A 16,636-nucleotide genomic window follows, 5' to 3' on the forward strand; every position below is an offset into this window, starting at 1 on the left:
CCAGTAGATGTAGTTTACTTGGATTTCCAAAAGGCATTTGACAAGGCTAATCGGCAAGGTAAGGGCTCATGGTAACTTATCAGCATGGGCGGAGGATTGGTTGACGGACAGGAAACAAAGAGAGCAGGAATGAATGGGACATTTTTAAGTTGGATGTAACTAGTAGGGTGCCACAAGGATCAGTGCTGGGGCCTCAGTTATTTACAATCTATATTAACAACTCAGACGAAGACACAGAGGGCAATGGATCCAAGTTTGCTTACAATTCAAAGCTGGGTGGAAATGCAAGCTGTGAGGTGGACACAAAAAGTCCGCAAAGAGATCTAAACAGTGAGTGGGCAGCAAGGTGGCAAATAGAGCATAATGTGGGTAAGTGGGGATTATCCATTTTGGTCATAAAAATAGAAAAAATATTCACTAGAAATGTGAAGTCTACAGCAAGTGTTATCTATCTCATGTGGTGCAACAGCCTGGAATGATAGCAATAGCTTGATTACTAAAACAATGATCACTTGTTTCTAGACACATATAAGTTTGTTGGTGACAATATATCTTTCAATATATCGCTTTCTGGTATGTGACTGCAATACTCCCCAGAAATGCATAAAGCCCCATCAGTTTCAGATTGTGCATCTGGGAATAACCTTACCTTACATTTCACAGTCCACAAATTAGGATCCCTGTACAAGTAGGAGAAAAGAAACCAAACAGAATTAGTCCAGAGAAAGAGGATTTTGGCCAATATATTGACATACCTTTCAAATTTTGAAAAGTTTAGTGTTTATTGAAGAATCACTTACTTCACACCAGGCAGTAACTGCTGCTGCGTGATGTCATCTGAGAGTTCGTCTGATGCTCCATAGAAACTAACAGAACAAGAGGGAGAAGTTAGCAGGCACAAAACTACTCAGGACACCCAGACATCAGCTTGGACACAAGCAGCCTCATCTGCAGAAGGGTGCATGGAACTGGATCGGAGCAGGTGAGGCAAGGCCAGTCAAAAACAGCTGGGACAATACAATATTGACCAAGAGTTTACAGTTATGCTTTAAAATCTAAGTTTAAAATGTGAGTTTAAATCTGTGAATCACAGATTATATGTCATCTCATTACCCTCTATATTCCTGTCAGCTGACAAACTTAAACCTTGGTCCGGGGTCACTATCGCCTGGCCTTATATGACAGGGAGATGGGTGGTAAAATTCTTCAGCCACAAAGAAATACGATCAGGCTTATCTTACAAGATTGAAAGCTGAGTAATATTTTAATACTAATTTGTAATTGGGAGTGTGTTCAATGTCACAGCCACTCTGGGCTCATCCATGTTATTTTGCAGAGTGTGGTCCCACCATGACTTGGTTGATGAAGACTTGGTTAACATGCAAGAAAGTTTGGAAGAAAAAGACATTTGTCCTACCCTTTCTACAGCCCATGTGGAATTATCACAAGTGTAGAGCCAAGCAGCTCTCCCAATCCCCCACACTTGGTATTCGCTTCCAATACTCCATGAATCAGACAGATCCATTATCTATGAAATCAATTCCTTTTCTTGATAGATCAATATCACAGTAGCAAAAAAACCTTTAAACCTGTCCTCAAGTTCTCTAATGCAATGGGTTCAGAATCATAACATTTACTAAATTAAAAAAATGTCTAAGAAACAGGATACTTACTGATCTCCTGCAGTTGGCTTGGCATATTTATTCATATAGTATTCACCAAGTTCCTCTTCTCTTTTGTCTCTGCAAAATACATCAAGTAGTATTCAACATCTAAATGCAGCATCTAAATAGGTGCAATAACATGAAGTGTATAATGTAATTATTTTGACATATTCAAGTGGACAGCAGCATAACAGTTAAATTACTGGACTAGTAATCCATAGGCATGAGTTTAAACCCCATCACAGCAATAAATATAAAATAAAAAAATTTAGTGTCAGTAATTGTTCTTCTGATCTGAGGCGGTCACAATGTGTGGAATCTGTTTGGGTGGAACTAAGAAACGGCAAAGGACAGCAAACATTGGTAGGAGTTGTTCATAGGCCACCAAACAGTCCATGGTAATGTGGGGCATGGTATTAATCAGGAGATGAGAGAAGCATGTAGCATGGGTAATATAGTAATCATGGGTGACTTCAATCTGCATATAGACTGGGTAATCCAATTGAGCACAAACGCTGTGGAAGACAAGTTTCTGGAATGAGTTAGGGATGGTTTTCTAGGGCAGTATGTTGAGGAGCCAACTAGAAGGCAGGCTATTTTAGCTCTAGTATTATGTAATGAAAAAGGGCTGAACCTTTAGGGATGAGTGACCACAATTTGATTGAATTTTCCTTATGTTTAAAAGTGAGGTAGTTCACTTTGAAGCAAGGGTATTAAAGTTGAATAAAGGAAATTATGAAGGCACGAGGGACAAAGTAGCTGAGGTGAATTGGGAAAGTACATTAAAAGATATGACTCTACTTAAGCATTGGATAGTCTCCAAAGAACTATTACACAGCTTACAGCACCTGTACATTCCTTCGAGGTGCAAAAACCAAAAAAATGTCAGTCAACCGTGGCTGAAAAAGGAAGTTAAAGACCACATAGGGTTAAAAGAAAAGGCTTATAAAGTTGCCAGAAATAGTGGTAAACCTGAGGATTGGGAGGTTTCTAGAATACAGCAAAGACCAAGAAACTGGTAAAGAAAGGGAGACTAGAATATGAATGCAATCTAGCAAAAAACATAAAAACTTACGTAAAATTTTCTATAGGTGTTTAAAAAGGAAGCATTTGGCTTAAACAAATGTGGGTCCATTACAGGAAGAGTCAGGAGAATTCATAATGGGAAATAGAGAAATGGCAGAGAAGCTAAATGATTACTTTGTGTCTGTTTTCACTGAGGAAGATACAGGAAATGTCCCAGATTTAGAGATCCAAGGGATTAGGGAGAATGAGGAGTTGAAGGAAATTAGTATTAGTAAGAAGGTTGCATTGGAGAAATTAATGGGACTGAAAGTTGATAAGTCCCCGGGACCTGATATTCAGCATCCCAGAGTGTTGAAAGAGGTTGCTATAGAGACAGTGGATGTATTGGTGATCATTTTCCAAAATTCTATAGATTCTGGAATGGTTCCTGAGGAATGGAAGGTAACAAATGTTACCCCAATATTTAAGAAGGGAGGGAGAGAGAAAACAGGGAACTACAGACCTGTTAGCCTTACATTAGTAGTAGGGAAAATGCTAGAATCTATTATAAAGGATGTGATAAACTGATACTTGGATAATCATGACCTGATTGGGCACAGTCAGCATGGATTTGCAAATGGGAAATCATGTTTGACGAACTTGGAGTTTTTTGAGGATGTTACTAACAAAATTGATAAAGGAGAGCCGATGGATGTCATATACTTGGATTTTCAGAAGGCTTTTGATAAAGTCCCCCACAGGAGGTTGATTAGCAAAATAAAAACACGTGGGATAGGAGGTAATATACTGGCATGGCTTAAGGATTGGTTAACAGGCAGAAAACAGAGAGTAGGAATAAATGGGTCATTCTCCCATTGACAGGTTGTGACTAGTGGGGTACTGCAGGGATCAGTGCTTGGGTCCCAGCTGTTCAGAATATATATCAATGATTTGGATGTGGGGACCAAATGTAATATTTCCAAGTTCGCAGATGATACAAAGCTAGACAGGAATGTGTGTCGTGAGGAAGATGTAAAGCGGCTACAGGAGGATTTGGACAGACTTAGTGAGTGGGCAAGAACATGACAGATGGAATATAATATGGTAAAATGTGAGGTTATCCACTTTGGTAGAAGGAACAGGTGTGCAGAGTATTTCCTAAATGGTAAGAGATTAGAAAGTGTAGATGTACAAAGGGACCTGGGTGTCCTTGTCCATGAGTCACTGAAGGCTAACATGTAGGTGCAGCAGGCTATTAGGAAGGCTAATGGAATGTTGGCCTTTATCACAAGAGGATTTGAGTACAGGAGTAGTGAAGTCTTGCTTCAAGTGTATAAGAAGCTTGGTTAGACCACACTTGGAGTAGTGTGTGTAGTTTTGGTCCTCTTTCCTCAGAAAGGATATTCTTGCCATAGAGGGAGTGCAACGAAGATTCACCGGACTTGTTCCAGGGTTGGCGGGACTGTTTTATGAAGAGAGACTGGGCAAACTGGGCCTGTATTCTCTAGAGTTTCAAAGAATGAGAGGTGATCTCATCGAAACCTACAAAATACTTAAAGGAATAGACAGGGTAGGTGCAGGTAAGATCCAGATCTAGATTCAGGGGACACAATTTCAAAATAAGGGGGAAGCCACTTAGGACCGAGATGAGGAAAAATTTCTTTACTCAAAAGGGTTGTGAATCTTTGGAATTCTCTACCCCAGAGGGCTATGGAAGCTCAGTCATTGTATGTTTAAGGTAGAGATTGATAGATGTCTGATTAACAATAACATAAAGGGTTATGGGGATAATGTGGATAAAAGGCATTGAAGTGTTCAATCAGCCATGATTGTACTGAGTGACAGAGCAGGCTCAATGGGCTAAATGGACTTCTCCTGTTCCTATGTTCCTAAAGCTACCAGATTGTTGTAAAAATCCATCCGGTTCACTGATGGCAGAGGGGTCAGTGAAGAGGGGGCATAGGTTTAAAGTTATTGGTAGAAAGATTAGAGGGGAGATGAGGAAATATCTTGGGTCGTGTGGGTCTAGAACTCACTGCCTGAAAGGGTAGTAGAGGCAAATGTCCTCAACTGATTTAAGAGGATATACATGCCAAGTACCATAACCTGCAAGGCCACGGACCAAACGCTGGAAAGTGGGGTTAGACTGGGTGGCTTGTTTTACGGCCAGCACAGGCACAATTGGCCGAGCAGCCTCTTTTTGGTCTCAAAAACTTTCTATGATTCTGCATTTGACTCCAGACCCACAGCACTGTGGTTGTACAAATCCTTGTGATGCAAGAATCAGCGAAAATTTATCTGATGTAATATGGGTGAACACGAATTCCCATCTCAGCTGTGTCAGTATGGGAAGGTACCAATAGTGGGGGGGAAAGCAGGAGTAAGAGGATTATTCCCAAACCAGTATTGTTGGAAGGCTAGGAGTAGGTTGCCCTTTTTCTTGGCCAGTGGTGACAACATTAAAGGCAGTTGATCAGAGATACTATCCTTAAATTTTAAGAGGCTGGAGGAAAAGGGTTACCTCCAGTGATTCAGCAATCTTCTTGCTCCTGAGTGATCTTCATCAAGAACCAGGTTGTCAATGTTGGAGGCTACAGAGTACAATAAAGAAGGTGAGGAGACAATGCATCGGCAGGCAAAGTAACCAACCCCTACTTGTCCATCCATAATTAGATATTACTGCATGTTTGAACTTCCAATTTTTGCCCTCTCCAAGTTGTAGCTCCCTTAACAATACAAGGGTTGAATATCTATAGAGGCACAGACCAACTCATGCCTCATCAACCAAGTGTAAACTCAGGCTCAAACCAATATTCGGGAATGAGTCTCACTACTTACTCAAATGGAAAACATTTTTAAATAAGATGCCAGCAGAGTGCTAACTGCAGCTTATATCTAGGAAAGCCTAACGTAAAGTCACATTGCTGGATTTTAGTTTTAAAAGAAGGACAGCTTGCAAATTTAAAAATTTTTAATGAAAATGGTAGCTACAGAGTAGAAACTTAACTTGAACAACTGTAATTGACAGCCAGAGTTTGTCATTATTTTTATTCCAAGCTTTTTGGCAGAAGCTGGGAGTTACTGATTGAATCATGACCTCTTCCAAAAACAAGCTAAAGTTACAAAATCCTTTGTAAATGCCATTGGAAAACAGGGCACACTTGCACAGTGGTTACATGGACAAGGCCTCATATCCCAAAATTAGGCAGTCTGTGCCCCAAGCAATAACTGATAAAACATCCCACCAAAGCAGGTACCACAAAGTAATAGGTAGACATGGGGACTTGAGCCCTATTTTCTAATTAATACAAACTCAGTCTAGATAGAGAACACTCGGAGGTATTCGATAAGACTCGGCATTTTTAATTTGCCAGTTCATCAATCACCCCCATTATGGTCCAATGCAACAAACCATGGAGTGCCAATAATTTGTCCCTCTTGTCACCATGTAAAGCCATAGACGTCAAGAGCCCTGCAGCCACAGCGGTGAACATGTTCAATTTGTACCCATTTCTACAAGAGCTATGCCCAGCCAATGAAATCAGTTCTTACTTAAGTCAGCAGGGCACCGTAAGCTGGAAATTTAACTCAGCAGGCAAGCGGAAGTTTGGGGGTAATGCACAGCCCAGCACGACTTCACACTCTGTATGCCTGACTTCAGGAAGGTGCTTAGCAGAGAATAAGTATTTCTCCAAAGGGGAAAAGGGGAAGGCTTGGAGACGTTCTCATAGTCAGTCATCCAGCCCTCAGAGGCAAGTTGCCCTTTTCAGAAGCAGCAAACACTAGTGGGAAACTCCCAGAATGGAAATAGATGGGAAAGGAGGGACAAAATGCAGAAAATTGATAAATCCAGGAAGAGCATCTGTGGAAGGTTGGCATCTACATTTAGGATTTGATCCTTTTCTCAAATCAGCCAACATATTAATACTACTTAAGGGAATGTTGGTCAATCTTTACAAAACACTAGAAAAAAATAAGATCTGAAAAACATTGTTTCTGTCACCCCTTTAATTAAAAAAACTCACTTAGATTTCCAAACTTAAGGTATTTACACAGGTTGGGTTCGAACACTGGGACAAAAAAAAAAACACCTCATCCTGTCTGGCCATTCAGGAATCAACCAGCATGTAAAAGTGCCCTGTGAAAGGAGTGCGGACATTGCGGTAAGCGATTCCCTATGCTGTGAATTCCTGTTGTGGAGTCGAGGTAAGGATACTGAGTAATTCATCGAAGGAAGCAAAACAGATGGACAAGTAGCCCTGGGCTGCTCTCAAAACCCAACAGACGGATGAAGAGTGGTACTGTAGGAGACTTTGGAGCGAGATGTCCATCACCTCTATGAGCCGTGAATGATGCAAAGAGGATTAAGAATGGAATGCTCCATGAAAGAAATCTCTACAAACAATTTACATTACATCGTACCAGAAAGTCAAGTGCAAGATGGCATCCCATGTTATTGTATTTCACTATTCAAGTTAGAAAGCCATTTCTTTGCTGGGCATATTTGAGAGGAAACTAAAAATATAGATGTTTGCTATGAAAGTGCTTAGTCTCATTTTGAATCAACATCCAAAAAATTAGCATTTATTTTGTACGTGTACACTGACAACACCAATCTCTACCTCATCATCACTTCTCTCAATTCCTCCATTGTCTCTAAATTGGCAGGCTGCTTACCTGAGATCCTGTACTGAATGAGCAGAAATTTCCTCCCATTAAACATTAAGACCACCACTGTCTCTGGTCCCCCCTACAAACCCTGTTCTCTAGCCCTCTCCATGGCAACAGTCAGAGTCTGAACCGGACTACGCACAACCTTCGTGTCATATTTGGTGAAAAGATGAGCTTCTAAGGACATACCCAGACCATCACTAAGACTGCAGAATCACAGAATCATACAGTGCAGAATAGGCCCTTCGGCCCATTGAGCCTGCACTGACACGTGAAAAACACGTGACCTGCCAACCTAATCCCATTTACCAGCACTTGGCCCGTAGCCTTGAATGTTATGATGCGCCAAGTGCTCATCCAGGTACTTTTTAAAGGATGTGAGGCAACCCACTTCCACCACCCTCCCAGGCAGTGCATTCCAGACTGTCACCACCCTCTGGGTAAAAAAGTTTTTCCTCACAACCCCCCTAAACCTCCTGCCCGTCACCTTGAATTTATGTCCTCTCGTGACTGACCTTTCAACTAAGGGGAACAGCCTTCAGTATCACCCAATTTGTCAACTCAGCTGCTAATGATTCCTTTCATATTCTCTTGTTCTACCCTCTACAAATTTGAACTCATCCAAAACTCTGCTGCTCATGTCCTTACTTGTAACAAGTCCCGTTCACCCACCGCCCCTGTGCTCGCTGACCTACATTCGCTCCCAGTCAAACAACAACTCGATTTTAAAATGTTCACCTTTGTTTTCAAATCCCTCCATGGCCTCACCCCTCTCTATCTCTCCCACCCCACAGCCATCTGAGATGTCTGCACTCCTCTATTTCTGACATCTTGAGCATTCCCTATTTCCATCATTCCACCATTGGTGGCCAGGCCTTCAGCAGTCCAGGAAGGCCCTAAACTCTGGAATTCTCTCCCTAGACCTCTTCACCTCCTTTAAGATGTTCCTTAAAACCTATCTTTTTGACCATGCTTTTGGCCTTCTGCCCTAATATTGGCCTTTGTGGCTCGGTGTCGAATTTTGCATTGTAATGTTCCTGTGAAGCAGGACGTTTTATTCCACTAAACCCACTATAGGAATACAAGGTGTCGTTGTTGATCAAGCAGGAGTGTAACTTGAACCATTACCTTAACAGCCCACTGAGCAATAAGAAATTAAAAGATAGACATTGTGCTGCTTGTAGGAAAGCAAAGTATATAGCCAGATGGATCAATGTGGCACATTATATAAATGTAAATGAAATAAGGTCACCTGCAAGCTTGCAGATATAAGCACACTTGGGCCTTGAAATTACCCTGTGTTGGTATTAGCATTGGAATATTTCATAAGTTTGCTTGTCATTTTTACACTCTGTGGGTGATGGCCCAAATAAATGCTTAACATACTCCTTGAAGCTCTCCTGTCACTCAAATAGAAATGTTTGTGCAAACTGATTCTTTACAATGGACAAAGGAATTTTGTTAATATTCACATGGCGCAGTTTCAAAGCCCTAAATAATTGTGATCCATTGACTAATTTGCATTAAACTCAAACAATATACGGAATTGTACACGTACCTTCAATTTCTTCTGTTGAGAAGGCAACACAGTAAACAGCCAAACAATACCACCAAAATCAATCACATGGTGAACAGGGAACAAAAAAAATGTAAGGACAAAAATTAAAACATGATACATAAGCAGGAATGTATGATGCACATTCAAAACAGAAATGAAAAATACACAAGGGCAAAATGGACATGTTTCCAAAGAGAGCACTTGCAGACTGAAATGGTAAACTATTACACTCGGGCTTCAATTAGACATAGGCCCGATTAAAGCAAAACATATTTGGTTTTCAAACATCATCCCCATTCATTTAGGTAAAGGCAAAATACTGCGGATGCTGGAAATCTGAAACAAAAACAGAAAATGCTGGAAAAACTCAGCAGGTCTGACAGCCTCTGTGGAGAGAGGGAAAAAAGAGTTAACATTTCGAGTCCTTATGACTCTTCTTCAGTGCTCTGTCTTCAATCCTCTCTCCACAGATGCCGTTAGACCTGCTGAGTTTTTCCAGCATTTTCTGTTTTAGTTTCAGATCCCCATCCATCTATTTGATTGTAGTGATTGGAATCTTGCTCTAAATGCCTGGATGGCTAAAGTATTACATGTGGTGAGGATAGCTGGTACTTCATCCACGCCTGTCAATGTATACTCTGCAGCAGTGAAAAAGGTGCTCTTGTGCCTTACTGACATGGAATATGAGTTTATCAGTAAATTTCCAAGTGGTAACCAGTTAGTCAATGAAGATAAACTTTTTTTTTTGTTGCCATAAGACAGGTCTTGAATAGACTGACAAGACAAGTTTATAATGTTGAAAAAAATACCTTGCTCCAGAGCCACCTGGTGGCCAAAGCCTGCAGCTGACATTGCAGAGTTAAAGTGGTAACATCTACATAGTAATTCACGTTGACTTAACAGGGGACCTAAAGTTGGGATAACATTGCAGGGCTTACAGACAGGGAGAAGTGCACTTTGTTTCCAAGATTTTTAATATTTTACGTATAGAAGCATTGATATGTTAAAGGCTCTGGCATACCCATTTGGTAGAAAGTCTACCTCACTGCAGCTTTACATGCACGGACTTAATTCCAAAATGCTGACCTACATAGGAAGGCAGGTATTGGAATCTGTGATTAAGAAATAAGCCCTAAATAATATATTTCATTTTTGAATAGCGATATGAAAGAAGTCTGGCCGATAAAATTAAATTTATAGCAGAAGTATTTTAAATGGAAAAGCTGTCAGCCACTTAGTATTACAGGGCTTGTAATTACTGTGCCACAATTTGTATAAAGATTTTTATTTTTCTTTTATATTCTGTGCATTTTTATTGACTTAAACGTCAGCACTAAAATAGCAAACAACAGAATTTCATACGAGTGTGCCACATGCTTTGTGTACCCAATATCACAGAGTAATATTTCAGACACTGTTTTCCACAAACCTACACTGTTTTTTGAAAGGAAAGACAACCTTTGATGGTCCATTTAAATTGTTTTACATTGGGTATTTAGTAGATACTTTGAGGTTATCACAACTCCCTCCTTAAAACAAAATAAGACAAGGTACTGTTACCTGAATATGCTGCCGTTCGTTAAAACATACCAACAATCATCTCGAGCATTATTAATTGAAGGTATCTGAGCAGCCTGTGTATGGGTTAATTGTGATGTGTTACTGCCCCGGCATAAAAGAGCAAGTGGTTGGCGGCCTTTCAGCAGCTCCCACTGCTGCTGGTAACCTCCAGGCCGGTCATTCTGGGCGGTAACTTCAACTGCATCATCGATGCGGCTGGACGATCCAGCAGGGCCGACAGCAGATTGGACGCTACGTCCAGATCCCTGATGGAAACAGTTAAGGATGCCAAGCTGCACGACATCTTCAGCAACCCTGCAGACGGAGCGCAGCGTAGATACACCTGGTTGTGGCCAGACAGGTCCATCCGTTCCAGGATAGACTTCCTGTTTGTGTCCCGTGCGTTCGCAGTCAGATCCACCGACGTCAAGCTGGTGTTCTTCTCTGACCACTGCCTCCTACTGGCTGACTGTCACTTAGAGGAAGACCTGAGGGTGGGCAGGGGGGCATGGAAGCTAAACGTGCAACTGCTGACCCCAGAGAACACTGAGGAGCTCAAGAGGGATTACAAAGGTTGAAGTCCCTGGTGGGAAGGGATCAAGGGAAACATCAAGAGGTTTTTCATCCTCAAAGGCGCCCAGAAAGCTAGAAAGGAACAGAGGGAAATGTCCTGACTCCAGAAAAACATGCAGAACCTGCTCTGGCTGCAGTCAATGGGGGTCGATGACAAGGAGGATCTCCAAGAGGTGAAGAGCCAGCAAGCCTCGCTCTTTACCTTGGAGGCCTCCAAGATCATCTTCCGTTCCAGAGTCCGCTCCGTGGAGCAGGGTGAGACGTGCTCATGTTTCTTCTTCCAAAAGGTACACAGAGACAGCTCTGTGATCAGCAGCCTGAAGGAAGAAGACTGCTCAGTAAAGTCATCACAGTCCGACATTTTGAGGATCAGCAAATCCTTTTATGCCAGATTGTATGATGTGAAGCCTACAGACAGCATGGCCTCCCAGTCCTTCCTGTCCTCTATCACGGAGGTCTTAGACGACAGTACATGGGAGAGCCTGGCCAAACCGCTAACTCCTGACGAACTGACTAAGGCCCTTGAGTCCTTCGAGAAGAGTAAGACTCCCAGAAGCAACGGCTTGCCGGCTGAGTTGTGTTCGGCTCTGTGGGACTGAATCGGCCCAGACCTGCTAGAAGTGTACGAGAGTATGCTCCTGGCCGGCAGCATGTCAGAATCCATGAGGAAAGGCATCATCACCCTCATCTACAAGCACAAGGTGGAAAGGGAGGAAATTAGAAATTGGCAACCCCTTTCACTGTTGAAAGTGGACTATAAGATTCTGTCCAAGGTCATCGCCAATTAGGTCAAGTCCGCTCTGGAATTGGTGATCCACCCTGACCAGACCTGCGTTGTGCCCGGCAGGAAGATCTCTGACAGCCTCGTGCTGCTCAGGGATACAATTGCCTATGTGCAGGACAGGGGTGTGGATACCTGCCTCATCAGCCTGGATCAGGAGAAGGCCTTTGACAGAATATTGCACACCTACATGGTGGATGTGCTCTCCAAAATGGGGTTTGGAGAGGGAATTCGCAATTGGATCCAACTGCTCTACACTAACATCAGTAGCGCAGTCTCAATCAATGGGTGGGAATCAGAAAGCTTTCCTATTAAATCTGGAGTCAGGCAGGGCTGCCCTCTCTCTCCTGTCCTGTTTGTGTGTTGCATAGAACCCTTTACTGAGTCCATCAAGAAGGATCCGGGCATAGGAGGAGTGACGATCCCAGGTAGTGGAGGCACTCAGGTCAAAGCCTCCCTGTACATGGACGATGTCACCGTCTTCTGCTCGGATCCACTGTCAGTGCGCAGACTAATCCACATCTGCGACCAGTTCGAACTGGCCTCGGGAGCCAATGTAAATCGTGGGAAGAGCGAGGCCATGTTCTTTGGGAACTGGGCTGACCGATCCTTTGTCCCCTTCACCGTCAGGGCTGACAGCCTGAAGGTGTTGGGGAAATGGTTCGGAGGGACTGGGACATGCGTTAGAAACTGGAAGGAGCGAGTGTCTATGGTGTAAAGAAAACTGGGCATGTGGGAGCGAAGCTCCCTCTCCATTGCGGGTAAGAACCTGGTCATCAGGTGTGAGGCACTCTCGCTGTTGCTGTACGTGACGCAGGTCTGGCCCATTCCAGACTCCAGCGAGATGGCGATCACCCAAGCCATCTTTCGCTTTATCTGGAGGTCGAAAATGGATCGTGTCCACAGGGTCGAGATGTAGAAGCCTCTAGATAAGGGGGGAAAAAACGTGCCCAACATCGCCCTCATATTGATGGCCACCTTTGTGTGCGTCTGCATCAAGCTGTGCGTAGACCCTCGGTACGCAAACACCAAGTGTCACTACGTGCTGAGGTTCTACCTGCCCCGGTGTTGCGAAGGATGGGTCTGGCCACGCTGCCGCGGAACGCTCCAAGTAGTTGGACCATGCCGTACCACCTGTCCCTCATGGGAAAATTTATGCAGAGAAACACCTTTGACCACAAGTCCATCAGGCAGTGGTCGGCATGTAATGTCTTAGAGGCCCTGCGGGAAAAGGAGAGGGTGGATCCGGTGGGATGGTTCCCCGAGCAGACTGTCAAAGACATTTGGCAGAATGCCTCATCGCCAAAACTTTCCAACAAGCACCAAGATGTAGCTTGGCTGGTAATGAGAAAGGCCCTCCCCATCAGATCCTTCCAACACACCAAGAGTCTCACCCCCCTCTGCACGCTGCCCTCAAGGTGGCTGTGGTGGGGATTGTGGATTGTGCCTTTGCAAAGAAGGTCTGGAGAGAGATGCAGTGGTTTCTGTCGAGGTTCATCCCGAGCAGTTCTGTGACACAGGACTCTGTGCTCTACGGGCTGTTCCCAGGGACACACACCGAGACAAACATCAACTGCAGCTGGAGGATCATCAACTCTGTGAAAGACACTCTTTGGTCTGCCTGAAACTTGTTGGTCTTCCAGCACAAAGAGTTGTCCCCGACCGAGTGTTGCAGACTGGCACATTCCAAAGTCCAGGACTATGTGCTGAGGGAGGCACTGAAGCTTGGGGCAGCTGCCGCAAAGGTGCAATGGGGAAGGGTCGCTGTCTAAGACCTTTCAGCCACAGTGCAGCAAGGGGCTGGGAATTGTTTAGACCCCTCGGGCTGTACAGCTCAAAATGAATGTATGCATTGAATACTAGTTGTATTGTAATTGTATTGAAGCACCTCAGAGTGCAACATGATGTATGTTGATAACTCCAATACTATTGTCTGCATTGACCATATTGAAATGATTGTAATATTCATTGATTGTATTGATGCACCTCGTGATCCATGTGTAAAAGTTGAATCTGATTGTACTTTTGTGATGGTGATTTTGAACTGTTTTGTAATGTTCTTCCAGATATTTTATGAATAAAGTATATTTCTCAAAAAAAATTGTGACATGTTACTGGAATTCTTATCTGAAACTGTCAAAGCAGAGTTAACGTTTTGAGTCAAATATGACTCTTCTCCAATACAGCATTCCTGCCCTAACAGTGCTGACTCTAGCTGGGGTTTGGACCCACAAGCTCTGGGAGCCATCCTCTAATATCACCCAAGTGTCAATTTGTCTCGTCCAAGTTCCTACAGCGAATGCAGCAACAGGAGTTCCGAAGGAGAATTATGTTGGACTCAAAACATTTCGCTTCCCTCCCCACAGGTGCTGCCTATCCTGCTGAGTATTTCCAGAGCTTTCTGTTTTTAATTTCAGATTTCCAGCAAAGGCAGTATTTTGCTTCAATTATCAAAGCAGTCTGGATATATTCTGTGAGTGTTCCCCTCACTGTGGCAAACTTATATGGCAATGATAACATTTTGCAAAATGAGAAATGGAAGCAGATTTAGAGCTTGAAAGGGCAACCACATTTTTTTTAAATTCAAAAATCCTAAACTTCTCTTCTCATTTTCAGTTTCTGTGTGTTCTGAGATGGGTCCTTCTATCTTGGGCTCTAGGCATGGGACTTGGTTCTTAGACAGACTGTAGACATACTCTGGTATCTGCTTAACACTTGTTTATTAGTACCACATCTAAACAGGTTAGAGTAGGCACGTTGCTCCTAGGCATGATTCCATCATCTCTCTCTAACACATGATTGGCTGATGTCAGCAGTGCATCATCATCTACGTCATACATTAGCCTTTCCTGTTAACCCTTTTCATTTCTCTTATTTACAAGCCTGCATTTGTTCCTCTGTGTTCCACTAGAACTCGGCTCATTGGATCACACACAAGTTGATAGAAAAATTATTTTCCGTGCTGAAAATCACCAAGATCATCAGGGAAAATAGTACAGCATTCCTCCCCCACAATCTTTTCCCTTCCTGCCCTAACAGTACTGACTCTAGCTGGGGTTTGGCCTCACAAGCTCTGGGAGCCATCCTCTAAAATCACTCAAGTATTAATTCTTCTTGTCCAAATTAGTACAGCGAGTGCATCAACAGCATCTTTAACACACTAAGACAGCCCAAGGTGCTTCAAAGAAATGTTACTGAACAAAATCTGACACTGAGCTACTTAAGGAAACACTAAAAGAGGTGTCCAAAAGTTTGACCAAAGAATTACGTTTTAAGCAACACCTTAAAGGCGGAGAGGAGAGAAGAAAAGTAGGCCCCCTAAATTGTAACTAAACAGAAGGGCAGAGTATAAAAGAAGAGATAATGGGAGCTTGTCAGAAAGGTACCGCACTAATCATAGGGGATTTTAATCTACATATAGACTGGAAAAATCAGGTGACAAAGGTAAGATAGATGAGGAGTTCATAGAATGTTTTAGGATAGTTCATGGAGGATAGTTCTGGAGCCAGAGGGCAGGCTATACTAGACCCGGTATTGAGCAACAAGATAGGATTAATTGATAACCTCATAGTGAAAGCTCCCCTAGGTAGCAGTGATCATATGATGATTGAATTTTACATTCATTTTGAGGGAGAAATAAGTCCACCCAAAACTAGTATTTCAAATTTAAATAAGGTCAATTATGAGGGCATGAAAGCAGAGCTAGCTAAAGTGAACTAGCAAATGTGTTTAAGGGATAGGTCAATAGAGGTTCAATGGCAGACACTTAAAGGGATATTTCAGGATACACAGAATAGATACATTCCAATAAGAAAGAAAACTTCCAAGGGGAGAACCCACTATCCGTGGTTAATTAAAAAAGTTAGAATGTCAAACTTAAAGAAAAAGCATATAATTACACAAAGGTGGGTGGCATGGAAGAAGATTGGAACAAACAGCAAAGAAAGACAAAAAGATTAATAAGGAGGGAAAAATTAGAGTACAAGAGAAAGCTAGCTAGTAATATAGAGATGGATAGCAAGAGTTTCTATAGATATTTAAATAAGAAAAGAGTTAACAAAGTGAGCGCTAGTCCTTTAGATAGTGCATCTGGGGAACTGATAACAGAAAATAGGAAGATAGCAGATGAATTAAACAGGTATTTTGTTTCAGTCTTCACTATAGGGGACACAGGTACCATGCCAGAAATAGCTATAAATGAGGAAGTGGAATGGAGGGAGGAACTTGGGAAAATTACATTCACCAATGAAGTGGTATTGAGCAAATAGTTGGGGCTGAGGGCTGACAAATCCCCAGGTCCAGATGGACTTCACCCTAAGGTCTTAAAAGAAGTGGCTAGTGAGATAGTTGATGCACTGGTTTTAATTTTTCAAAACTCCCTAGATTCAAGGAATGTTCCATTAGATTGGAAAATAACAAAGGTAACTCCTTTATTCAAAAAGGGAGGGAGACAGAAAGTAGGAAACTGCAGGCTGGTTAGCCCAACATCTGTCTGGGAAAATGTTAGAAGCTATTATTAAAGTTGCCATAGCAGGGCACTTAGAAAAATTCAAGACAATCAGGCAGAGTCTACATGGTTTTGTGAAAGGGAAATCATGTTTAACCAATTTATTGGAGTTCTTTGAAGTACTTAGATTTCCAGAAGGCATTTGATAAATTGCTACATCAAAGGTTATTGTGGGAAATAAAAGCTCATAGTGTAGAGGGGAACATATTGGCATGGATAAAAGATTGGCTAGCTTACAGGGAGTAGAGAGTTGACATAAATGGGTCTTTTTCTGGTTGACATGATGTGACGAGTGGTGTGTCACAAGGATCAATGCT

General features: G+C 42.6%; 1 protein-coding gene across 2 annotated transcripts in view; it reads right to left on the bottom strand.

Annotated features, from left to right (window-relative positions):
- supt5h (SPT5 homolog, DSIF elongation factor subunit) overlaps positions 1-16,636 on the bottom strand; it is an 82,902-nt gene that overhangs the window by 45,424 nt on the left and 20,842 nt on the right. Inside the window, exons 5-9 of one of the 2 annotated variants that reach the window (XM_041179229.1) lie at positions 8,899-8,907; positions 5,191-5,260; positions 1,674-1,742; positions 801-866; positions 650-680 (exon numbers count right to left, since the gene is read on the bottom strand). In XM_041179229.1, the coding sequence (XP_041035163.1) occupies positions 650-680; positions 801-866; positions 1,674-1,742; positions 5,191-5,260; positions 8,899-8,907 (245 nt within the window). Of the gene's footprint in view, positions 1-649; positions 681-800; positions 867-1,673; positions 1,743-5,190; positions 5,261-8,898; positions 8,911-16,636 lie in introns of both variants that reach the window. The other variant, XM_041179228.1, reaches the window with a different exon arrangement.

This window comes from Carcharodon carcharias, chromosome 34, assembly GCF_017639515.1.
Source record: "Carcharodon carcharias isolate sCarCar2 chromosome 34, sCarCar2.pri, whole genome shotgun sequence".
NCBI classification, from domain to species: Eukaryota; Metazoa; Chordata; class Chondrichthyes; order Lamniformes; family Lamnidae; genus Carcharodon; species Carcharodon carcharias.